Genomic DNA, 25,273 nt, shown 5'->3' with positions numbered 1-25,273 from the left:
GTGGGTTGAAAATTCTTCCTTACAAGCTCAGCACTGCGTTCAGCGCAGTTGCTATGAAAAGAATGACAAGCTTCCTGAGCAAGCACGAATCCTTCAATTTTGGAAAGTTGAAGAGAATTAGTCATGATTGCGTCTTTGATGTCCTTTAGGTGAAGATGAGTAAGTTCATGACCCTTATCTAATAAGTTTAATATACGGGTGAGAACTGGGAATGAATGTAATTCATGTTCCAAAAGCTGTGAAGAATTCTCTGCTTGAGGAATGGGTGACAATTGTGGATGTAATGCAAAAGAGTGAGCAAGAGACTCTTGGGGCAAGTGTTTATTGAAAGAGTCTAGGTTTGGGGGATCATCAAGGAGAAGTTTCTTTAAAGGATAAAAATCTATAGTTGGGGAGCTATCTAAATTGCATGGTGCAAAAAACCAGTTGTAGGTTTAGGTGATGTGGCAGGAAGGACATGCAAATGAGAAGGAACAGATGGAGTGGGATGAAAGTGGACTTGTTCTCGCATACCACGGGATGCCGCTGCTGGGGTGGAAGGGCCTAGGGAGAGGCTGATACGTCTTTCCAGTGCGACAATAACCCCTGGAGCGAGCATCGAGGTATCAGAAATTGGGATGGACATTTTTTCAGAAACCTCGGGAAAAATATCAAAATTGGTGTCTAAATCATTAACCGCTTTCAATGAAAATAGAGTATTGGTATTTGTTTCTAATGTAGAAACTAGGGGAGAAGGTTCTTGGTGGGTAACAGTGGAGCACTGTTGCACCACAGAGTCGTCAGCGTTTGAGATGGAGCTTACTTGCGGGGGAATGGGGCAAGAAGAAGGCTGCCCTTCTTCAGAAGATTGAGAGAGCTCCATTTTTGTTCTCTGTGATTTATTAGACAGACGTTTTTTGATGGAGTCTTTCAATCTTTTCCCGTTCCTTAGAATGAGAGATGAGGTATCCATAAAGGAGAACACACTGGATGGCGTAGGGCAGTAAATCCTTATCACATATACATGCTAACAATGTTTTCAAACACAAGTGTGTTAAAAAAAGAATCAAGTAGCCAGTGTTGAAATTGGGAGAGATAACAGAGCCACCTACATACACCACAGCGGAGAATACCAGACACCGCGCACCGCGAACAGCAAACAGTCCTTTGCGGTGCTTCGCAGTGTGCAGCGCGGGTGCGTTGGGTCTCAGCGCTTATGTAGTGACGCGGGAGGCGTTACCAAAAACAGAGGAAGGGGGAAGGCGGAGCACCTAAAAAAAATAAAAATAGAGATAAATATATATATCCAGAATTCTAGCAAAGCTGATATGAGAACAGTTCAATGGTGCATGTGAGGACGAGCACAATAGCACGAGCACAAGACACTCGCACAAGATTGAGTTGGGCACACTCGCACAAGCAAAAGTTTGACTTAGGGAAAGGCAGTCCTCCAATCACCTGTGTTCAATCAGGGCTAAGGTCAGGCAGGATGGTGTTCCTGCAAAGGACTTCCTCCAGCGCGAGCGGCAGCCCGCCAGCAACAAGCGAGGAAATCCAATCCAGCGAGTCCAATGGAAGCGAGGCGCAGACAAGGCAGATTCCAGAGAGACTTGGACCACGGCACAGCAAACAGTTCTTTGCGGTGCTTCGCGGTGCGCAGCGCGGGTGCGCTGGGTCTCAGCGCTTATGTAGTGACGCGGGAGGCGTTACCAAAAACAGAGGAAGGGGGAAGGCGGTGCACCTAAAAAATAAAAAAAATAAATAAAAATAAAATAGAGATAAATATATATCCAGAATTCTAGCAAAGCTGATATGAGAACAGTTCAATGGTGCATGCGAGGACGAGCACAATAGCACGAGCACAAGAAACTCGCACAAGCAAAAGATTGAGTTAGGCACACTCGCACAAGCAAAGGTTTGACTTAGGGAAAGGCAGTCCTCCAATCACCTGTGTTCAATCAGGGCTAAGGTCAGGCAGGATGGTGTTCCTGCAAAGGACTTCCTCCAGCGCGAGCGGCAGCCCGCCAGCAACAAGCGAGGAAATCCAATCCAGCGAGTCCAATAGAAGCGAGGCGCAGATAAGGCAGATTCCAGAGAGACTTGGACCGCGGCACAGCAAACAGTCCTTTGCGGTGCTTCGCGGTGCGCAGCGCGAGTGCGCTGGGTCTCAGCGCTTATGTAGTGACGCGGGAGGCGTTACCAAAAACAGAGGAAGGGGGAAGGCAGAGCACCTGTGTTCAATCAGGGCTAAGGTCAGGCAGGATGGTGTTCCTGCAAAGGACTTCCTCCAGCGCGAGCGGCAGCCCGCCAGCAACAAGCGAGGAAATCCAATCCAGCGAGTCCAATGGAAGCGAGGCGCAGACAAGGCAGATTCCAGAGAGACTTGGACCGCGGCACAGCAAACAGTCCTTTAGCACATGTATTCTAGCACATTTGATAGATTCTATCAAATTTCCAGATAAAGGCCTTATTTTTGTCGCATCTTTGGACTTGAAAGCTGCCTTTGATAGTGTCATCAGAGGTATTTTGTGGCAAAAAATGCTGAATGCCAATGTTCCTCCTCTTGGTCACTCTGATTGCCATGCTTCACTATAATACAAACTTTAAAGTATGGATTAACCGTGAAGGTATCATTACTTAAGCTATTCCTAGCTGGATAGGTGTAAAACAAGGCTGCAACGTGGAAGCCATATTGTTTAATTTATATATGGCTGACCTTGATAATATTTGGAATGGAGAGAAATCCTTTGCAGCGCGGTTGGGGACGTTTAGGTTATCATGGCTTGCTTGTGCCGACAACGTTCTCCTCTTCGATAGAACCCATTCAGGCCTCCAAGCTAAATTGGAGAGTTTCCTATCTTATTGTAAAACTAATAACCTCACTGTCAATCCTCAAAAATCTAATTTTATTTTTTCAAATCGTAAAAAATTATGTCACTTTACATGGAACATTGATGCAAAACATATAAATGTGGTTCAAAACCTGTACTATTTGGGCTTCAATATCTCAAATAACACCTCATTTAAAAGAGCAAAGGACTCATTGATGGAAAAATTCTTACCCCTCAAAGGACAAATGAAATGAATCTTCCACAAATTCTGTCACTTTTCGCTTATTCCTCTTTATGAATTCTACAATAAGAAAGTAGAAGCTATTCTTTTGTATGGTGTAGAAGTATGTCTGGGTGATTTGGGACCCCTTCTTAACCACCTGCAGGGCATCCTTTGGAAAAATGCATTGGGCCTTCCTTTATCCCTTCCCAATGCTGTCCTGAGACACAAATTAGGGTTAACCTCTTTAGCTGCAGGGTACCAATGGTAGCTGTTAATAAACTACTCCAAGATGCTTTTTACCCCAAAGAATTCTTTAAGATGATAATGAATAATAATCCTCTATCTGTTGTACAAGTCAAATGCAAAATGAATATGCTATTAGATAATATTAATGTTACCATGTGATCTACAAGTGCATATAAATAAGGTGAAAAAAAAACTTCACAAACGATTGGGCAGAATGCATAGACCAACTGCATGCATATTCTTCTTTTATTCAATATGCAGAATTTATTCATCCTCAAAGCCCTCGGTTGTTTTATTTAATGCTCTGTCCAGATAGAGGTCCATCGAACTTGTACGTTGTTCAGACTTGATCTTATTCACACAAAATTGAGAACTAAGTATTGGACAAAGAATCAAGATATTAATTTTGATGATACTTGTAGATTCTGTAAAGAGACAAAAGAATATCTTAAACATTTGTTTTTTGTATTGTTCTTATTTTGAAAACACCCCTGTAAATATGTTGAAAGAATTTGCACTGGCAAATACTATCTTTGCAAGAAACTGCATATAGATGAACTGTATGTGGGGCTCTAATAACACAGTTATACTGTCGACGGTACGTTTTGTAAACTATATAGTAACCCAACTGGAAATTGATTGATTTAATGTCTGAAATGCTGAAAAATTATGAAATATGTTTTGTTTTAAAGTGACTGTATGACTGAATGTAGACATTTTCTCTTATTTTTATGTATAGTGGTTGTATGTAGAAATGGATGTATTTTATATTGTATGATTTTATTGTTGCATAAGTCGTCTTAATTTTCTATGTAAATTTGGAAAGAATGTACTATTAGTCTTAATTTGTAAAGGTGCTTTCGCACTAAAAACAAATTTTAATTAAAAAAAAAAGTGACTGTAGTTTCAACTTTAAACGTAAACTGCCTTAATGTTACCAAGGATTCCCAACCTGACAGATAATATTCAAAGAGCATGAGAATCTATGAAAGATACCGATGCTGGAGAACAGGAGTTACTGGTAAGCACGTTGTTCCTAATTTGTCAGTGATCTTTTGCTATATACATTAGAGTGTTTGTGGATAGCTATGCATCTTAATGTACAAAAGTATATTTCATTTACACAATTTTGAATGGATGTGATAATGTGAACATTATTGTTGAGCCCAATGTATAGTAATAACCTACAAAAAACTGGATTTTAAGTTAATTTTCTTTTTGTATATAGAGCAGCATTATCCTACAGCGGAAGTCCTGGCGTGGTTCCAGAGGGTAACAGAACTTTTCTTGATGATGCTCACAATGTTAGCCAATGGCTGGAAGTTCTCCCAGGGGAAGAAATTCCTTTTGAATTTGAAGTTAGAGGGAAACTACGACACAGGTAAAAATGTGCTTTATATAACGTTTGTGAAAGATTTTGGTCTTTGTTGATGATCGTTTTTCATTCATAGTTAAGAATGATAATTGTTTATCCAATAAGTATTGCCCCTTCACTTTTTCATCCAGGTTCCCTGGCATAATACCCTTGGGCTTTCAACATCATTGAAACTTTGTTGTGCACATATCTAATCCAACATCACATGCATTGACAGAAGCAGAATTTGCAGACATCGAGATGTGGGAGAAACTACAACTTTTATTTTTGGAAATCATTAGCACAGTGGAAATTAAGAGATTCAACACTGTATATATTCTCAATGTCCCAAATCACATTAAATTAAAAGTATGGACTATATGCCTACTACCCATCTCTTTTCCAGCATACTGATGTGTGTCCATCCTATACGGAGGGAGCTGGAGTCTTTTGCACACCACATGCCTTTGAAATTTGAAATTAGGCATGGAGCCAGCCTAGGCTCGCAGGTCATGTCCTTCATGCGCTCCTGCTCCAACTTCCAGTTTCGGCTGCCAGTCCCTTTTTCCACACTCAATGGATTACATTCCTACAGAGCAGCGGCTATTTTTGTTTACCCCACTTGTTCTTCGCTTTCTTCTATTTTTTCCTTTCTCCATGCTTCCTGCAGAGTTCCTCCATGGGAAACCGGCTTATCCCCCTCAAGGTCATGCTCTTGGCAGTTCTCAGAGTGTGAACCCCAAAGGATCTGTTACATGTTCCTGGGACCGATAGCTACTTGGATGTATGTATGGGGTGCAGGTCTCTCCCTCATTTTGCCCTGAAGATACAACTCAGGAGGTAGAAAGAGCTCCTCACCTCGTTTCCCCAATCATTTGCAGGGGTATGTCATATCAAAAGACTAAAAGTGTGCAGCTCTTTTGTAAGGCAGTCTGGCGTGGAGATTCTTTTCCTGGATGCCCCGCATCCGAGAGGGATCCTACCAGTTCTCTCATGGTTAGCCACTGTGCTACCAATGGTAAACCCTGAGGCTAGCCATGCTCGCACTGGTGAAGACTTCAAGGGTCTTTTGTTGTCTTGTACCGGTGGGGAAGCACAGGTTCCTTCAGGGTCTTGCACAGTGTCTCATCCTGAGTTAACACTTCAGCCTCTGGAGACTATCACCAGGGCTTCCCACGTGAAGTATTTTGTCTTTGCACTGGAGTCTGCTCTGAGGTTTCAGCAGGTGTTGCCGGGTCTCCACCCAAGGATCTGTGTGGGCCTAATACTTTGAGTAATAGTAAGGGACAGATATCTACACTCCAGTTTTGTCAAAGCCCTGCAAAGACAGAATCATGGGCAAGAATGATAAGTCCTAGCACAATTTTGAAAATGGCAGCTGACTCTACTCCGACATGTTCTTAACATAGGAGTCCGCTGAATTCCCTCCTTAGTAGGGTGAACATTTGGAGGGGGCCGGAAAGGTGGGTTTCCGCCATCACTTAACTGCCGTATTTTGTGAGCCAGGTCAGTTGGTTGCCCATGACCTCAGCACCTTAGTTGATATCTTATACTTTTCTTGCAGGGACCATGCTGTTTTCCGACCCCTTGATGACACTGCATATGCAACCCACATGGTGCCCAGCTGTTAACTCCACTTGAGCGCCTTTCTCTACCCTGACTTCACAGGTTTCAGTGAGGACAGGCTTTTAGGGCACTTCCAGCATCATGCACTTTTCAAACATTACCATGTACTGTAAGGGCTATTCAAGAAGTCTTTGCCACATTCTATGCCACCTCTGCCACATCCTCGTCCACCACAGCCCCCCATTTCTGACTCTGGGAACCCTACAGCACCGGCTCCTTTCGAGATAATAGCGCATGTGGGCCCAACAGCATACCTGAATAGGATGCAACAGCTTCAGCAACTTCATCAAGCAAAAGCTCAGCGCCTGGCAGAGATTTTAAATACTTCCATACTTCCCCCATCTCCTGTCAAAGGATTCTTCCACAGCATACTCCTCCCTGTACCAGGTTTGGACTATTGCTGATGAGCAAAGACATGCCCTGTTCTGCAAGGTATTTACATGATTAAATGCGATGGTAGCAAGATTCTTGTAGTATGCATTCCAGAATATCCTCTCTGTTGAAATGTGAACTTTCCAACTGCTGCATCAACTGGGAAAAACCAGGCTGGGCACCTGGCTGAGGATCCTGCCCTTGTAAGCTGTCGTAAGTGTCCTGTGACCACCCTGTTGACTGGCCAGCTGCCACCTGGGCTACCTCACTTCATGGGTCGCCATCCTCAGTTTGGATTTGGGACTTTGCAGACCCTCGACTAGTGAACCAAGAGGCCTCCTCCTGCAGTTGCAGCTCTCCAGCATGTAGAGGGACCTTGCAAGACCTTGTGAGCCACAATGACGCCAAATGGTGAAAGAATTAAACCTTTCACCCACATACAAGTAAAACCACATTTCATAAATTACACATAAAACAATTATATATAAAAATGTATTGCTCTCCCAAGATGACGTCCATGGTGTGGAGTCGCACGTAGTGGTTGCTCCTGCCGGGCCGCACCAGGAAAGCACTACAAAAAGCATTGGAGCGCAATTAAATGCGACCTGCCAACCCGAGGTTTCCCCGGAGGAGCTGTGGATCCAGCGCAGAGCGGGAGGATGAGGCGCTGAGCCGGCGGAACTGTCCGCGTCTGGCGGCGTCTCCGGGAGGAGTGGAGATCCCGGGCCCGGCGTGGCACGAGCCCTAAAGATTTTGGAGGACCAGCTGGGAGGGTGCAGTGGAGACGGCCGGGAGGCTCTGGGCCGGTTCCCCCTTTCCCCCCTTCGCAGAGACGGCGGCGCCTGATAGCACTCCCGCGGTTCCGGAAGCTGGGGCTGCCTGAGAGCGGCTGATGCAGCCAAGAAGAGGCAGCCGGTGGGGCATAAGAGCTGTTGGAGGTGACTAATGAACACAGTAAAGAAGGACTGGGAGCCCGCGAACCCCCGTGAGATGTGGTGAGTAGAACCTCCCCTGGCTACACTGCCTTGGAGGAGCACCAGAGGGGCACCCATAGGCGGTGAGCCACCCCGGGAGGAGACTCCGGTGTCCCGGAAAGCTAAGCAGCGGGGGAGATTCATCTGCTCTGCGCCTGGAAAATTCGAGCAGGAGTGGAGGTGACCACGGCTGTGGGGGCCCCGGGTGGTAACAGGTGCCGGGAGACCCGGTGGGGGAGGGGGTGAAGCCCATTCCCCTCCCCCCCCGGATAGTGTTTAGGAGCGGGGCCTGATGGCGGCAGAGGCGGGGCCCCCTGTGGAGGGTCCATCTTTAAAAGCTTAAGCTGGAAGAATGTGGGCGGTCTGAGCGGCCAGACAGACTTCTGCTGGAGGAAGTGGTCCACTGCGGCGCCCTGCAATAATATGCCATAACCAGGGGGCACCAGACTTTCCTATATTTTTACCAGATCTACATGCAAAGTAGTGAACTGTGTTGGATAGAGGTAGTGCTGCAGACTTCACAAGGTGAATTCAGGTTGGCCAGAGTAGGGGGGAGAGCCGGATCCGTTTCCGCACACCGGTCTGGAGAGAGGCCGGGGTTCACCTCGTGCTGAGGCGCCCCCCGAGAACAGTGCGCCCTGGTTGGTGAGGGAAGTGGAAGTCACAAATAAGGCGGAGACCTGCAACGGTGGAGCCCAGATGTCCAAGAGCAAAGGAAAAGGGGGCCCATCCGGGGCACACTCGACCTCCACGAAGCAAGACGCAAACCTAGTCCAGATGTGGGCGTGCGAAGTGGTGGGCGACCACCGAGTGAAAGCCCCGCAGACTCTCCGGAGACCCTGAATCAAACCCCCGTGCAGGGACTTCAGATTTTGAAGGACGACATTCAGGTGTGGTTTAAAGACCTTCAGGACACGTTTATGTCCACGGTGCAGGAGCAGTTCGCAAGCATGAGAGAGGACATGAAACGGCAGTCCAGGACATTCGGCAGGATGTTGCAAAGCTTGAAGAACGTACAGACACCTTGGAAAAGATAGTACAAAATATGGAGGAAGAAACTCAGCAATATGCAGAAACACAGGAGCAGCTGGTTAGCCTGACGCATAACCTAGAGTTGCAATGCGAGGACTTGGAAAATCGGTCCTGGAGAGCAAATATCCGTATTAAGAATATGGTGGAGACGGTGGAGGAGAAAGACTTGAAGAGAGCGGTGCAAGAAGTGTTTCGAGACATATTGGCAGAGGAAGATGCAGAATCGGTCAAGATTGATAGGGTCCACCGCATGGAACCCAGGAGGTTGGGTGGGCCGGGGGAACGCCCCAGAGACGTTTTGTTGGCGATGTCCTCATATCCGCAGAAGGAGGAGATCCTGAGGAAAGCCAGGGGAATGGACCATATAAAAATGAATGAGGTGGAAATACAATTATACCAGGATCTGGCGCAGGTGACCCTTCAGAAGAGGAGGGCGATGGCTCCTGTGGTCAGGGAGCTGGTGAATAGGAAGATCAGGTATAAATGGACCTTCCCATTTGGTCTGTTGTTCTCCTGGGAAGGAAAGCCAAGAAGAGTGACAACTTGCGAAGAGGGGGTACAGGTGATGGGCGTGCAGGAAGATGCTGGAGGCGACGGGCGCCAGCAGCTCAGGGGCTCGCACAGTAAAAAGGTATGGGAATGGAAGGAGGTTCAGCGCAGAAAGTAGTAGTCAGGGGAGGGAGACCGTTGTGAAATACTAGCAGCTGGTATAATTTGGTTTGGCAGGCGTTGGAAATAAGGGAATGTAGACATCCCAGGAATCAGGGGGTTGTCCCGCAACAATAGTCATAAGGGTGCAGCCCGGTGAGGGATTTCTTTGTGATCTTTTCGAGTGAGTTGGTAAGGTGATGCGGGGTTTAGGACTCCCCGAGGAGTTTTTTCCGAGTTCACTGAGGGACAGGTGCGAAGGACGGGGGGCGTCCTAGCATTCATAGGTCCCTGGGCCCTATGTTGGGGGTTTGGGGGATGTTGGGGTGGGGGGGAGGAGCACGGGAGCGTGGGGGAGGGAGGGTCGTGGCCAGGGGGCTGCGGAGATCCAAATGGTGCATACTCAAGGGTAAAGGTCAATTACAATGGGGAAGCTGAAAATATGGACATTTCATGTCCGAGGTCTCAATGCCCCGGTCAAGAGGAAAAAAGTGGAAGACTTCATAAGAAGGGACAGGGGGACATCCTGCTCCTGCAGGAAACGCATATTAGACTACAGGAAAAAACAAGGCTGTGCATAAGGAGGTACAAGCGGATAATACAAGCCAACGCGGTTGACAAGAAGGCTAGGGTCTTAATAGCATTTCATGATGGGGTACATATCCACATACTTAATACCCAGGCGGACAAAATGGGACGCTTTGTGTTTGTTAATGTTACGATGGAGGAGAGGGTATTCACCTTAGCCTCGGTGTATGCTCCGAATACAGGGCAAGATGGGTTTCTGAGAGAAGTACTAGAGAAGCTGGAGGCCTTTGCGAAGGGGGAATAATCTTAGGGGGCGATCTGAACATGGCTTGGGTCCCTGCTGTGGATTGAAGCACGGGAAATCAAGGACCGAGAGGTCTATCAAAGCGGCTCTGCCAAAAAATGAGCCAGTTGGCGCTTTGTGATGTCTGGAGGGAATTGAGGGGTCAACAGCAGGGGTTCACCTTCTACTCTCATGTTTATAATTCTATGTCCAGGATAGATTACTTTTGGGCCACTGTGGGGCTTCTAGGGAATGTACAGGAGGTAGATGTTGGGCCTATATCGCTCTCAGACCATGCGCCGGTGGGGATGGTGTTAAAATCTCCGGAGCAGAAATCGGGACTCTGGCGATGGAGGCTCCCTCATGGGATCCTCCAGGACCCGGTAGTGGGTAACTCGGTCAGGGAAAAGATTGAGGAATACTGGGCCCTCAATGACACGGGAGATGTTAGTGTAGGAACGTCATGGGAGGCCTTTAAGGCCGTGATAAGGGGTCATGTGATAGCCCTGAAAGCTGCCAAAGATAAGCAGCGATATGCAATGGAGAAGTAACTAGAGGCGAAATTGGCGGAAATCCGAAGGGAACTTGCCCAAACTCCCACTCGTCGCCTGCAAAGAGAACTAAGGCAAACTGAGGCTCAGTTGGATGTGCTCCACACTAAAACAGTAGAGAGAAATCTCTTATTTCTTCGTCATTACTATTACATGAAGGCGAATAAAGCAGACCGGTACCTAGCCAGGTAGTTGAGAGAAAAACAGCAAGAACTCTCGATTAAAAGATTAAAAACAAAGCAGGGAGAGATGGTAACCCGCACAAAGGATTTAGGGGAAGTCTTCAGAGACTACTATCAGAAACTGTACTCCTCGTATAGTCCGAATGGTCAGCTCCAACAATCTTACTTACGTGCGATAACCTTGCCTAGGCTCTTGGAGGAGGACAGACAATTATTGGAAAGGGAAATCGGGGAGGAGGAGGTTAGGAAGGCCATAAGAGAACTCCGGGCAAATAAGGCTCTGGGCCCTGACGGATTCATTGCAGATTTCTACAAGATGTATGCGGATGTACTGTCCCCCATTCTAGCAACCTTATTTAAATCCTTTAGGGAGGCAGGCACCGTGACTCAGTCAATGAACGAGGCCAAGGCCTTGGTTTTTCGTAAGGCAGGCAAGGACCCATCACTTCCGAGCTCTTATCGTCCTATTGCCTTGATAAATTTAGATTCTAAAATCTACACAAAAATATTGCCGGCAAGGCTGACTCTTGTGCTCCCCAAATGGATTAATAAGAACCAGTCAAGCTTTATACAAGGCCGTAAAACTCATGACAATATTAGGCGAATCGTACACCTAATTGAAAAAATAGGGCTCAAGCAAACCCCGGCAGTTCTCCTGGCGTTGGATGCCGAAAAGGCATTCGACCGGGTGGAATGGTCAATGCTTTTCCAGACTATGGAGGGTATGGGATTCAGGGAGCAATTTATGAAAATGGTTAGAGCCAATTATAACACCCCCTCACTCAGAATAGCTCTGAACGGGGGAGGTCACGGAGAGGGTGGAGTTAACGAGAGGCACTAAGCAGGGATGCCCGCTTTTGCCATTGCTATATGCTGTCTTCCTAGAGCAATTCCTAATTAGGATCAGAGAACATCCCGAGATCGTAGGTTTGGACATGGCGGGTATCCAGCATAGGGTAGTGGCATATGCGGATGATATGCTGGTTCTTCTGGCGGACCCAACCCGATCCCTCCTGGTGGTTTGTCAGGAAGTGGAGAGATTTGGAGTGGTGTCTGGGCTGAAAATAAATAGATAGAAATAAATCCTAAGTGTTGGTGTTGGCAGGGGTCGGTGCGGAGATAAACCGAGTGGCGGCCTCTCTTAACCTCAAGGTTGCTGGCGTAGGGATTAATTACTTGGGGGTAACTCTTACGAGCAGTATGGAGGCCCTCTATGGCCAGAACTACACGGGTCTCCTAGCAAAGGTTAAAAGAGAGCTTGAGCGCTGGAATCCAATGATGATCTCATTGTGGGGGCACATGGTCTCGGTCAAGATGTCTGTCCTTCCCAAGCTGCTATATTTCTTTCAGGCTCTACCGATCTCGATCCCCAAGAACTTTTTCCGAGCCCTCACCAAAATAGTTAATTCTTTTGTTTGGAGGAAGAAACGGCCCAGGGTGGCAAGGGGGATGATGTCGGCACAGTATCAGGATGGAGGCCTAGCTTTCCTGCATTTCTTCAGATATTACCAGGCGACGCAACTATGGTCCATAAAGGAATGGATTGGGGGAAAGGGGCAAACGATATGGGCTGAGCAAGATAGAGCACTAGCAAGAACCCAGCTAGGAGGCTTGTTGTGGAAGGGCAGAGGCGGTAGACATGCAAACTTGCGAATAAGCAAGATTATGGGAGCTATTCTGGAGGCCTGGGATGGCCAAACGGGTAAAGGGCTTTTGATGACTGTACCGGGTCTGTTCACCCCGATGTTTGGGAACCTGGATTTCCCACCGGGTATGGAGAAAGCGGCCTATGGGAAATGGGAACGGGCAACGTGGACTAAGATTGGAGAAATGTATCAGGACGGGGAGGTCAAGCCATTTGATACTTGCGCTAGACTTTTGAGGCTGAAGAACTCACAGATACAAGTATGAACAGCTCCGCCATTGGCTAATGACGCCTGAAATTAAACGGGCGGCCGAAAGAGACCTTTCACCCTTTGAAAAGTACACCATAACCAATTCAGGGTCGCAGAAATTTGTCTCAACACGGTACAAGTTTATGAATGCACAGAATGAGGAGATCAAGTGGAACTACATGATAAAATGGGAACGAACATTGGGTGAGCATATCAGTATACAGCAATGGAAAGACCTATGGGGAAATATCCCTAAGATGACCAGCTCCATCCACTCAAGGGACATGTGGGCCAAGATTGTTGTGCAGTGGCACTACACACCAAAGCGACTAAATGGGATGTTCCCAAAAGTTTCCAAATTATGCTGGAGGGTCTGCGGAGAGGAGGGTTCCTGGAGGCATACATGGTGGGATTGTAAAGGGGTGCAGGTATTCTGGGATGAGGTGAAATCTCAAATGAAGGAGATGTTTCCCTACGTAGATCGGCTGGGTGTACAGGTCTGGTTGTGTGGCCTGAGGGATTATGCAGCAAAGAAACTCTCAATGACTCAATGGAGATGTTTTATGGGTTTGGTTATTATGGCTTGGACAGTGATTGCTCAAAACTGGAAGAAATGTGAACCTCTGGGGCATTTAGCTGGCTGCAGAAGGTATGGTCCCTGGCCACAATAGAAAGACTGTCACATAGCATGCAAGGCTCAACTGAATCATTCACAAAGGGGTGGGGGACTGTCTTGGAATACCTCCAGTCGGACTACATGATGCAATGGTGTCCGCACAGAATCAGGATATTGGACCTATTCCAGGTGTAAGGATCTTTGAGGGGCTCGGGAGGCCACCACTGACGTGGGGGGAGGGGAAAGGGGGGCAGGGTGGGGAGTTGGAAGTTCTAACTGGTTGTTTACTGTTGAAAATGAATAAATATATATACAAAAAAAATGTATTGCTCTTACATCGTTCATGGCAAAATTCCATTGTGCAGACTTATTTTTTTCCCCTACCCAAAACGGCTCCTCTCATTATTCCAAATCTGCCCCTCCCAATACATCGTCAAGAAATCCGGTTCACGCTAATATCACTGGTATTCTATTACCTCACTGGTACTCTATTACCCGCCCTCGAGAGGAACTACCAATCATCCATAGTCAACGTTTCCATTTCTGTGAAAAACCTACCCAACCACAATGTTCTTTTCTCAGTTAATCCTATACATAACAGCAATAAGTGACAGTGTTTCTCGAGCCTCCCTATTGTTGCAAAACCTACAAGACTGATCAGTACCCTGTCATTGCCTTTTCGCAATCAAGATCTCCTTGGTAGGGTATAGGTTCATGTAAAAACACATGAACTTAGAAACTTCAAGAGATACTTCGGCATTGTGTTAAACGAACGGATCAACACTTGGGCAATTTCCATAGATCTTAAAGTGTTCTTTGGTCTACTGTTTCACGCCAATTTTTTCCTCCATAATTTAAGTTCTCTACTGTTGGATTGATGACTAAGGATTCCCTTATTATAGCGCGACAAGCCACTCTCCATTCTTCCAAAATTGATTTGCCATGATCTGTTAAAGCACCCTTCACCAAACAGAATCCCCTTACAGGGGAATTCATGATACACTTTTGATAGAGGGAAAGGGACTTCCACACAACCATAGCTTGCAGTGAGATGAGTCTCAGCTCACATCTCACTACCTGCATCGGAATTCCCCTGGGAAGTTATAAGACCCTCTTCCAAAATAAGCCCTCCAAAACAGGCCAAATGGAGTGGAGAGGCAAGACTCTGCACCATAAGTCAAGATGGCCACAACCTTCATCTTGTAAAATGTCACCAGTGGAGTCAACGAAAACCGGCAAAATCTCCTCAATAAAATGTAACCCTGAGAGGCAATATTTTTCACTTTTGTCCTTAGTTGAGCAACCCTCTGTGCATCATTCTGGCTTGAATTTATTAACATCCCCAGGTGATAAATGATTCTACTCTGGTTATTCGTTCAAGGCTCAAGCCCTAAGGTCTGAACTTAATTATCCCTCCCACAGGTGACTGGGCTACCAAGTCTTTTGTTTTAGGAACATGTATCCTTAAATTATTGGCTGTTGCATACCTCTCCAGGCCACCTAGTTGCCTTTGGAGGCCAGTAAGCCTCTGTTTATAAGGACCAAATCAAGTGCAAAAAGGAGGTGTCCATTCGGCGTGCCTCCCAAACTCTGGGGGAATGATCTTGGCTTGCCCAGTGTCTCCATCAGATCAGAAATGGAAGATTTATAAAGGGCCGTAGCCAAGGGGCAACCTTGTTTTAGACATCTATTGGTCAATATGGGTCGCGATAGTCGTCGCCTGCTAGCCAATTTTACCCGAAGGGAGGTGTCGGTTTACTGGGGCCTAATAGCCTTTATCAGTCCCACTGGGCAGTCTCATTTGATTAGTTTCTCCCAGAGGAGGACCCTATCCACCGAGTTGAATGATTGCTCAGGATCGACAAACGCAAAGTACACTCTTTCGCCTTCCATGACAGAACGAATAATATATTTAATAGAAGAATATTCAAGCCAGTACCAACCTCCTTAACACAACCAGACTGATACAGATTGAATTTCCATGAAGTCAACACCCACCGTACCAACCTTTCTAGAAGTAGTGAGGCAAACAACTTGCCCACCACATCCAAGAGTGCAATAGGGTGGTAATTCTTGGGGTCCTCTGTAATGCCTTTTTTAGAAATCAGGACTACTATTGATGTTTTCCAGGAACCATGTATGGTTTTCAATCTGGTGATCGCTGAGAATAGGATCAAGATGAAATCTGACCAGGCATTTACCTCCTCTTTTAGCATGACGTTAGTGATTCCATCGTGGCCAGGTGCCCGCAAATTGCTTGATTGCCTTATCAGTCTAGCCAGATCCTCTTTCTCCAAAGTGAAGGATCAGTCATCCTCGTCATCCAATTCCATAGAGGCATGGTTCTCTGATGACTTGAAGAGGACTGTGAAATGTTTAACCCAGAACCTCTTCTGAAACAGCACTTAGCTGTAAAGCCTATTGTGGAGTGTTTATCAATTGCCAAATTTTTATTTCATATTTTCGACAACATATTCTCAGCATCCTCTTGGACAATTATATATTTACGTGTTCTGACCCAATTTGTATAGATTTGTCGTCGCCTTCTCAAGAGTGGAAACATTTTTGTGCCTGTGCCGGATTTGATCATTTTCAAGTCTGCTCTTAATTCTCTTTTTGCTTTTACTAAGTTAATGATATAAGAGTGTTTATGTGCAAACTCATTCCTCTTACCCATGCCAATACAGACTGTGAACTCCACCAAGAAAGACACATAATCAGTCGAAGATTCTTTGGTGATAACCATTTGGTCACAAAATCCTCCAAATATTTTTTGCTGCAATAGTGCAATATTGTACAGGTTAATTCATAGGCGGTTACGCCCTTGGTTGACCTCGAGCCTCGCAGTATACGTCGATCGAGGTGACCGCTACCACAAGGACATTTTCAAGATATTGTGGTCATGACTATTCACTTTTGGAGACCTCAAATCTGGTTATTGCTGGCAAGAGGTTGAAACTTAAAAAATGTAATCAATTGTCGCTGTTTGGGTTCCTCGTTTCCATGTTGGCCGCCTAAACATATCACCTTTGACTAGTCCATTCAACATGTGCATGTATCTATTTCCCATTTCTTCCCATCATAATTCCCTCTGTTTCGATACTTTGGTCCCCCTCCAAGCTGGCTTTCTCATTTTCACTTGGCATATTTAAGTCACTACAAATTACCACCTTGGGATTGAGTAGTGTGTCACAGCATTCATCCAATGTTTCAAAAAAGGAATCCACAAAGTATTCACGAATACCCTTCGGGTTCCAGTATATATGATATGATATTTTATTTATAGTGCGCTTATACACAACTGTTTCGAGGCGGATATATTTCATATCACTTATCATATGCATTTTTTTGAGTTTGTGAGATTCCTCTTCATTATCAATACTTGTACAAAATGATTTGGCTGCTTTACCAATACTATCACCATTTCGATCTTGCATTTCACTGCTATCAAGAGGCAGGTGATGGCCTCTCCTCGGCCCCTTGGTCACTCAGTTAAACAAAAAAAACTGGTACTCATCCAATGCTGGCAAAGCGTGTAGCCAAGTTTCCACTCTATCGAACGCTTTTTCAGCATCCAAAGCGATTACTAGAGCCGGGATTCTTTATATTGACCTTTTCAATTCAATGTATTATTCTCCTAGTGTTGTCAACTGTTTGTCTGCCTCTTAAAACTCAAGATTGGTCGGTCCTACTACACGGACGTCATTTCACCAAAATGCCAGGGGTAGCGGAAGTGACATCACAACGACCCTTGACCCCCTGATGACATCACAGGAAGTGATGTAATTTGACCCCACCCCGAAGTGATATCACAGGAAGCGATGGAACACAACCTTTCACCCGTTGACAAAACAGGAAGATGCATCACATAGCATTGTACACTACGAAAAATATGGTTACGATATCACTATAATGTGATGTACATTTCATACAAGAATGGATCGCCATATTTATCGTTACGATCAGTGTGTATAGGCCCATATTACCAAATTACTGTGAATGCAAGAAAACGTCCTTGACCAAATGATAGTGATGTGTTATTATATAGCACTTACGCTTAAGCGCTTTATATAGAAGAAATATACACCCAATATCACCCAATCTGTGTTGTTACTCATTTATCGACCTCAGAAGGATGAAAAGCTGAATTGAGGCATTCTAGAACAGACTAAATCAGTGACTTGCCCCCTGAAGTGTGCCTGAAATAAACCTTTAATGAGTCTAGCAATTACTGTATAGAATTCCAGAAAGATAAGTTTTGGCCTCTTCCATCTTTGGGGTGGTCTTTCCCACTACCCCAAAGCCATTGAACATCGGGACCAAATGCAGGATTAATTGTTCCCTGAATACTTAATAAAAGTCGTCTGTAAACTCATCAGGCCCAGGTGATTTATTGGTGGCCCTACGAACCTCCTCCGCCGTTACATCTTGTCCAACTCCATTTTCTCTTGCTCAGACATTGCTCAGAGATTACACCCCTCCAAATAGTCTAATTGCATCTGCTCTACGGGATTATCAGATGTATATAATTCTGTATACAATAAAACAAACATTCCTGTATAATATCCCTTATGTCTGAACACTCCCCTACCACTCTGATTCATGTTTAATATGGTTATAGCTTTTTCCTCTTTCCTTAATAACCTTGCAAGCAACCTATCTAATTTATTCGCCTTTACATTCAGCAGTGCTCGTTCTGCTTCCCTCGATTGTATCATTTCTAATTGACCCCTTATGGCCCTATCTTCTCTCCGAACTTTTCTACTGGCTCCCAAACCTATACTCGCCATGACCTGTGTTAATCTTTCTTCTAGCTCTCTTTCCAGACATCGCCTTTCTTTATCTCCTCGAATCTTAACTGCAACCTCTAATCGTAGCCTTAAATGCATCCCACCTTACATGCTGGTTCATGTCCCCCAATTTATTTTCGAGAAATAATTCTTCTATACGCCTTCGTAATTTCTCCCTCAGGACTTTATCCTTGAATCTATATGCTGGGTATTTCCACTTCCATAAACAGGCAAAGTGTCTTTGCTCCTCACTTTTCAAGGTTAGGGGACATGATCGGATAGCACCCACTTCAATTTCAAGTAGCAGACCCAACAAGTTCTTTGATACCTATTGGAGGATATCCTGTGAACATGAGAGAAGAAGGTATATCCTTTAGTATCACCCCTCTTTTCCCTCCAGGCGTCCACCAATGACAGTCTCTCACCTAATTCTCTTGAGGGCCTACCTTGCGTTCCCACCCTTCCCCCACTCCTATCCGCCCTCGGATCCCAGTCTATGTTGAAATCGCCTGACAGCACAATCTGCTCCTTAGCAAATCTTTCCAACTTGTTCAATATTTTTTGTGTAAATCCATCCTGTCCCGAGTTGGGCGCGTATATGGTGTACATAGTATAGAGTTCCCCTTTCCCCTATAGAATGACTGCTACATATCTCCCCATGGTGTCTTTTTCCCACTCTCCCACAGTGATGTCCAAGTTATTCCTCACTGCTATTAACACCCCTCCTTGCCCCCCCCCCCTCTTTAGACTGGAAAATGTGTCGATATCCCTGTATCCTTTTTTTGTGTTTGTCACTAGCTTGCGCTTGTGTTTCCTGTAAGGTCAAGAGATCAGGTTTTTCCCTTTGGAGAAATCTTTACAACTGCTTCCTCTTCATAGGCGAGTTCAGCCCATTAATGTGCAGAGACATAATTCCTAAACTATCCATTTTAGCCATCTCCTGAGTAGACCATTATTCTATCTATAGATTCAGTGGATTCTTTATTGGGACCCCTCCCCCTCCTCGCTGGGTTGACTCAACTGGCCTTTAGGCCCTCCCGATCCGCCCTCCTGTGGATTGAGCCCGAACCAAAACCCAGCCCTATCCGTGCTTGCTCACCTACGCCCATATTTTGATCCCAACTCCCACCTTACCCCGACCCTTATAAACTAAAACTCTTGCCCTCCCTGGGCTACCTTATATAGATATCCTTCAGAGCTGTAAGTTCTACCAGCTCGCATTGGATTTCCTCCAAGTGATCCTTTAGTCCTCCGATCCTCAGTCCCGGAACCCCTTCCTGTCCCCAGGTGTACCTTTCTTCCTCGTATGTCTACGCTTTGCCACTGTCCACTCCCATTCTTTCTTTCTGTCCCTTATTGCCTTTGTCGGCACGCTGGACCCTGCTTTTTCTTATTCTAGTCCGAGTATACTTCCACCTTCATTTCAGGACGAGATCCGATGTTGCCTGCCATCCCACTCGAGCACCATCCCAAAAGGAAATGTCTAGCGATACCGGATGTGTTTATTGAGGAGGAAGTTCACCACTTGGCCCGTTTTCTTCCTCTTAATCAATTTTACCTGGGACAAGTCTTGGAAGAGTTGTAATTCCGATCCATTATAGGACAGCAGTTTCACTTTCCTTGCCGCCCCCAGTATTCCTTCCTTATGGCTGTAGTCATGTAGGGCCGCCAGCACATCTCTCGATCTTGCCCCAGGTTCTTTCCTCATTGGTCCCTCTCTGTGGACACAATCCAATTACAGTTGGGCTTCGCCGTTCAGATCTGCAAACTCAGTGAATATTTGCACGATTGCAGACTTGCCTTCCTTGTCTTGTATTTCTTCAGACAGTCCCTTCACCGTTATATTCGAACCCCTTGACTGGTTCTCGGGGTCTTCAGCTTGTAGCTGCCGATCATGTGTAGCCTGTGCCAGACATTCTACTAGCTCATCTGTTTTCTGCGCATCTTCTGCTAGTTCCTGGAGCATCCACGCTTTCCTCTAGCTTGTTGACATCTCCTTGTATCTTGTGCAATGTTGAAGCTAGGTCCTCGTGCATCTTGTCCAGTTGTGCCTGAACTATCCCTGCGATTTTGTCCCCAAAATCCTGTAAATATTGTTTAAGAATGTCTTGTGTGACCGTCTGATCTTCACTTTGACTTCCCATCTGTTCTTGTTTTTCCGAGCTGCCTTTTCCCTCAAGAGGGGATCTTGTGTCCCTTCTCCATAACTTTTGGATCGTACCTTCCGGTGGTTTCTTCATGTTTTTTGGTAGAGTTTGCCTTTTGGTAGAGTTTGTATCTCCTTTCCTCTATTTTTAGACATCCTCACACTTCAGCTCTCTCGCGTAGGATGGAATTGGTCCTCTGAGCCAGTGCTCTCACCCAAAATATCCAACTCCTTTTGGTTGTTTATGCAAAGTCAGAACCTCACATGCTTTATTGAATGCCAGTGTTTTCGTCTCCCTTGCATTCTTTAGCGGCGTGAGGGCGTCCTTCGCCTCACCCACACGCTACACAGTCACTCTCCTCACTGTGATTGCTGCAACAAAGTCCAGATAGTTGATCAAGTGCACAGCTTCTCCGGGGGCTCACCTCACTAGCGTGATTATTTTACCCTTATTGTCATCATAGGTACGGTTATGAGGAGATCGCCTATGTTCTCACTCCACTTCCTCCTCACCTTTCTCTGTGTATCAGAGGTGCCGCACCGCCTGTAGATCTCCTTTACCCCTGGCTGCGAGGGAGGCAGGGAGGAAGGGCTGCTCGTGATGATTCAACCCCAATTCCTTGTGAAGGTTGAGGAACAAGGTAGGCGACAAAATGCCAACCTCGCCTCTTTTTTATATTTGCCCTCCTGGGCTTACTTTCTTTTCTCTGGTCCTTTCAGGCTTCCAATCCCAGCCCACTGTCTACCTTAAGTTGGGTGGCTCTGAGGACCGTCGCCGATACTCTCCGTTCCTCCAGCGATCCATTCTCCTCCAGTGCTGGGGGTCCCCATGTTCTTTTGACTACCTCCTCTGTCACCTTGTACTTTTTGGGATGCCTCACCCTCCTTTTACGGGCACCTGACCTGCAATCTCCTGCGGGCTTCCCCCTCCGGTTCCACAGGGTCTCTCAGCGCCGCTCCTCCTCTCCTTTAGGCACTCGCCTTATCACGCTCTTCAGGGGCACCGGCCAGTTTTCCCTCAGCGCTACTAGCTGCTTTTGGGTTGACTCGCTCCTCTTTAATCCTCATATAGTCGGGCCCCAAACTTTGTTCCAAATCTTCTCCACTTGTGGTCTGATCCTCTTCTCTCTTTGTTCTGCGACCGGGGAGGGTTTTTAATCACACAACAGCATTAGAAAAGAGCGGGAGGAAGGAGAGCTGCAATTACGTTGCGCTCCTGTCTGCAGCCATTTTGGAATCTCATCCCATGTTTTAATACACCTCAACTTCGGTACATGGTGTAACAGTCTCAGGACGTTGCTCCTATTTAGTATTAGGGCATCATCAATCTTCAGCAGACTTTCAAGCCAAATACAATTGCTCTTGTCCGCCTGTGATTTTTGTTCTAGTATTTGCCAGTCACATACATCTTTTTTGAGTTTGGTACTTGCTGGTTCAACTTCTAAAGGCAAACTCACCAATTTCCCTATTGCTAAGTGTTTTGGATCTAGTGTTAATAATTTTGACTGCACGCTAATCGCATTCACTTTCTCTTCCCTAAAGGTAGTTTGCATGCTGCCTCTCTTTTTGGCTCCAATTTAATAAAAATATCTTTCTTAAATAGACTCACATTTCCAGTCTCCTTTCATGCCACAAATTGGGGCCAATGGAGGTGGTATCAGCCTGATTTTTTTGGTTTGTTAATGGGCACTTGCCGGGTTCTATCTGAAAAGCACATACAGTATGCTGTACAGTTTGGGCTTATCCCTGAACTTCCAAAAAGGCCAATGACTTGTCGCCAAAGTCCCTCTGGTTCTTTGGAGTGGCCTTAGACAACCACTTGGACAAAGTTTGCCCTACCGATCTACGGATGGTCAAAGTCCCTCAGATGGTGCTTGTTTTCCATTCCTGGAGGCTAGTCCAGCCTCTGCATTTCTGTGTCTTTTAGGCCAGTTGCATGTGATTTTAATGAATGGAAAATAACAAATAACTTTAATGTTTAAACATTTATAACAAAAAAGAATTTTAAAAAATCTTTTAATTTGGGGGGTCCTCCCAAGGCCCTTGTTTTCTTTCATTTCATTTATAATCCCATCCCACTCCAACCCCCTCCCCACCCATTTTAACCCCTTACCCCACCCCCAATTCAGTATTTCTTTCGTTCTAAATATTTAGACATTAATGTTATCCAGCATTTTCTATTCTTTTAAATCACTGCATACCTTCTGGGCCTCATGGCCTCCTGTATTGCAGTGGTGCCAGAGGCCCATTTGCGCATGAAGTTGCTTCAGGGGCTATTTGTTTGTCATGTTCTCAGTTACGGCTACATGTCTTAACTTTTACTGGTCTCAGACACAACATACTATGAAGTGCGCTGCTTAGGCAAACCTGGCTCTAAATGATTTTGATCTCTTCGGTGCATACCCGCCAATCCCAATCATTCTTGTAGTTCTCAGGAGACTTTGGCTGTTCATGTTGATTCTGATCTCTCCGTACTGGGCCCGGAGGACGTGGTTCTAGGAGCTTCTGGACGTGTCCATCTGTCCTCCCTGACACCTTCCGGCGAGGGTGGATCTGCTCTTCCACTTGGAGGGGTGGCCAGGGAGGGGGGAATCCTTCATCTGAGCCTCAGCAGCCTGAAAAAAAGGTAATTGGTTGCTATAAGAGGTTGAGTTATAGGGAGTGGGATTTTCCGACAATGTCCTGGATGTACACCTCTCGAAGGACAGCCTCCAAGTACATTTATGCATGCAGGTGGTGTACATTCTCAGCTGTGTCGGTAGAGGGGTGTGGAACCTTTTACCAGTCTTACAGCTGTTCTGTATTTTCTGCTCTCCTTTCACTGGTCGAGCCTACCTATTGTCACTGTGAAGCGGTATCTGGTTGCCATTTTGGTCTCAGTACTCATTCAATCAAAATGTTGGCTGCCAAACCTTGCAGCAGGGGGTCCATGTCTTGGACATATGTCAAGGAGCTATGTGCGTTTCGCTGCACACATTCACTAAACATTACTGCCGGGATTCCCTGCCAGTGCAGGATGCTCACTTTGGCCGAGTGAACCTCAAATTTATTCTGGTATAGGTGGGGTCTTCTCTCTCTCCTCCCACCCTCAGTTTTATTACAGCTATAGGACTATCAAAGATGGGGAATCTGTGGGAGGAAGGAACCCAGTAGAAGAACACATTACATGCCTGCCTGTAATGTTCTTTCTGATAGATGTTCCTCTTGCAAAGTGCTCTTCGTCCCCCCAGCATGCCTCCCTTAGCAGATAACTCTTAGACCTCATCTGTTCTGCGGTCCTCCAGCTGCTGAGTGCTATGGAAAGGGGTGGAACTGAGGTCATAGGTCATGGCTAAACCATACATTCTGGACCCGACATTACGCCTGGTGTGGTACATGCAATGATGCTGAAAAGAACTGCGCCACCTGGTGGTGAAATATTTCCAAATTTAACTGGCGCTGATATAAGTCCGAAAGAGAGGTTGGAGATGACGGATCAGAAAGAACTCCTAGATCTGTGTCCTCCTCATGACAGACAGATGGCATTCGATGTCCGCCATCCCTGAAGTCAATCATAGAATGCTTGGACTTAAGAGCCTCTCGATCAGCGTTGTTGTCTGCTCAACAACACCACTCCCTTTGCCATTAGTACTTAAGACACCTAAGTCGTCGCCTCTCATTAAGAAGTTGTCTAAGCCTTTGATGTAAATGCCCTAAACGATCAGTATCGCTACCTGTGATGTCTAAAGGTGTGACATAGGTGGCCTTAATTTAGAGCTCAATTGCTTCAGTATCAGTTTTGAGGTTTGTGTTTGGAATGCCATTTTTGAGAGAATGTAAGCCTTATTGAGTTTTAGCAATAGAATGATGCAGGTAATTCTGTTTTCTGAAATGGGAGGTCTGCTAATAACAGCCCCCTTTCTTAATTTTGCAGGTCAAAATCATACTGCACTCATGCACCGCTGCTGTGACAGTCTTCTGACATCTACAGCCGCTCTTCAATGGCAACAGGGCAGGTTCAAAGATCATGTGCAATCCTGACAGTTGCTGAAACACAAAGTTCAAACGGGCAAAGATGGCTTTTTAATCTTCTGCACCTCTAATTCAGAACATAATTGTGTACCCTAGGGAACATGTGTCAAGTTAAACTGTAAATCAAAGCCATGTCTGTTTATGAAATGTTGACTATTGGGGTCACATATTTATGCTGCTACAGCATTTGAAAGTCGTATTGTAACTTCGTGAGCAGTGCACCAGTCATTACAGTGCTCCACAACAACCTTTTAGGACCCTGACCAAGGAATCTGCTTTTTTGATCGCACTGAATTCCTGATCCCAGAAGCAACGGCTTCTTTTAGGGCACATGAATTCTCTCCCTATGAGGTCCTCTGGAAAATAGTGATTCTGAGATAATCCAGAGACATTATATAAAGGCAATCTGATACCATTGTGCTGATTACTGCAGTCCCTCTGAAGTAGGCAGCCGTTGAAAGGGGGTGAAGTTAGAGTAGCCAGAGGAGGGAGTGTAGGTCAAGGGAGGAGTTCCTCCATCTTGGATTCTGCTAGTGCTCCCTCAAGTTACTGCCCCATCCCACTGACTGCTGATCAGACACTTTCTGTATGACTTCCGAAATCAAAGGACATTTGTTACAGCAACCTTGATTGGAACCCTGGCAACCAGCTTGCTTTGGAGCAGTCCGCTGTAGGACTTTGCATTTAAGGGCAGGGAAACATGCTCTTTGTTGATTCATCTTTGGAGTTCAAGACATGAAGGATTCACTTGGAACTCTGTTGATGAAACAGTCTATTCCAAAGTCCGCTGACGTAAAGGAAGAGGAAAGCTCTTCTCCCTACCCACATCAGAGGCACTTTTGGGGTGACATTGCTATTGGCAAAGGCACCTCTGCTGCCTGTTTTCTGGTACCAGCATCCTGCCCACTCAAGGTGAAGGACCCACTTTAGATGCCAGCCAATCGTCCTGGTGTGGAAATGCAGAACAAAGTACTCCACTTGTCCCT

General features: G+C 45.9%; 1 protein-coding gene across 1 annotated transcript in view; it reads left to right on the top strand.

Annotated features, from left to right (window-relative positions):
* The window catches only part of VPS13D (vacuolar protein sorting 13 homolog D), a 3,263,180-nt gene that overhangs the window by 2,156,278 nt on the left and 1,081,629 nt on the right, over window positions 1-25,273 (top strand). The window contains exon 42 of the mRNA XM_069610908.1: window positions 4,508-4,660. Coding sequence (XP_069467009.1) covers window positions 4,508-4,660 — 153 coding nt within the window. The remainder of the gene's footprint in view (window positions 1-4,507; window positions 4,661-25,273) is intronic.

Source organism: Ambystoma mexicanum, chromosome 8 (genome assembly GCF_040938575.1).
Source record: "Ambystoma mexicanum isolate Mex_15411 chromosome 8, UKY_AmexF1_1, whole genome shotgun sequence".
Taxonomy (NCBI): domain Eukaryota; kingdom Metazoa; phylum Chordata; class Amphibia; order Caudata; family Ambystomatidae; genus Ambystoma; species Ambystoma mexicanum.
The sequence above is the reverse complement of the archived record's forward strand: the minus strand, read 5'-3'. Positions and strand labels throughout refer to the sequence as shown.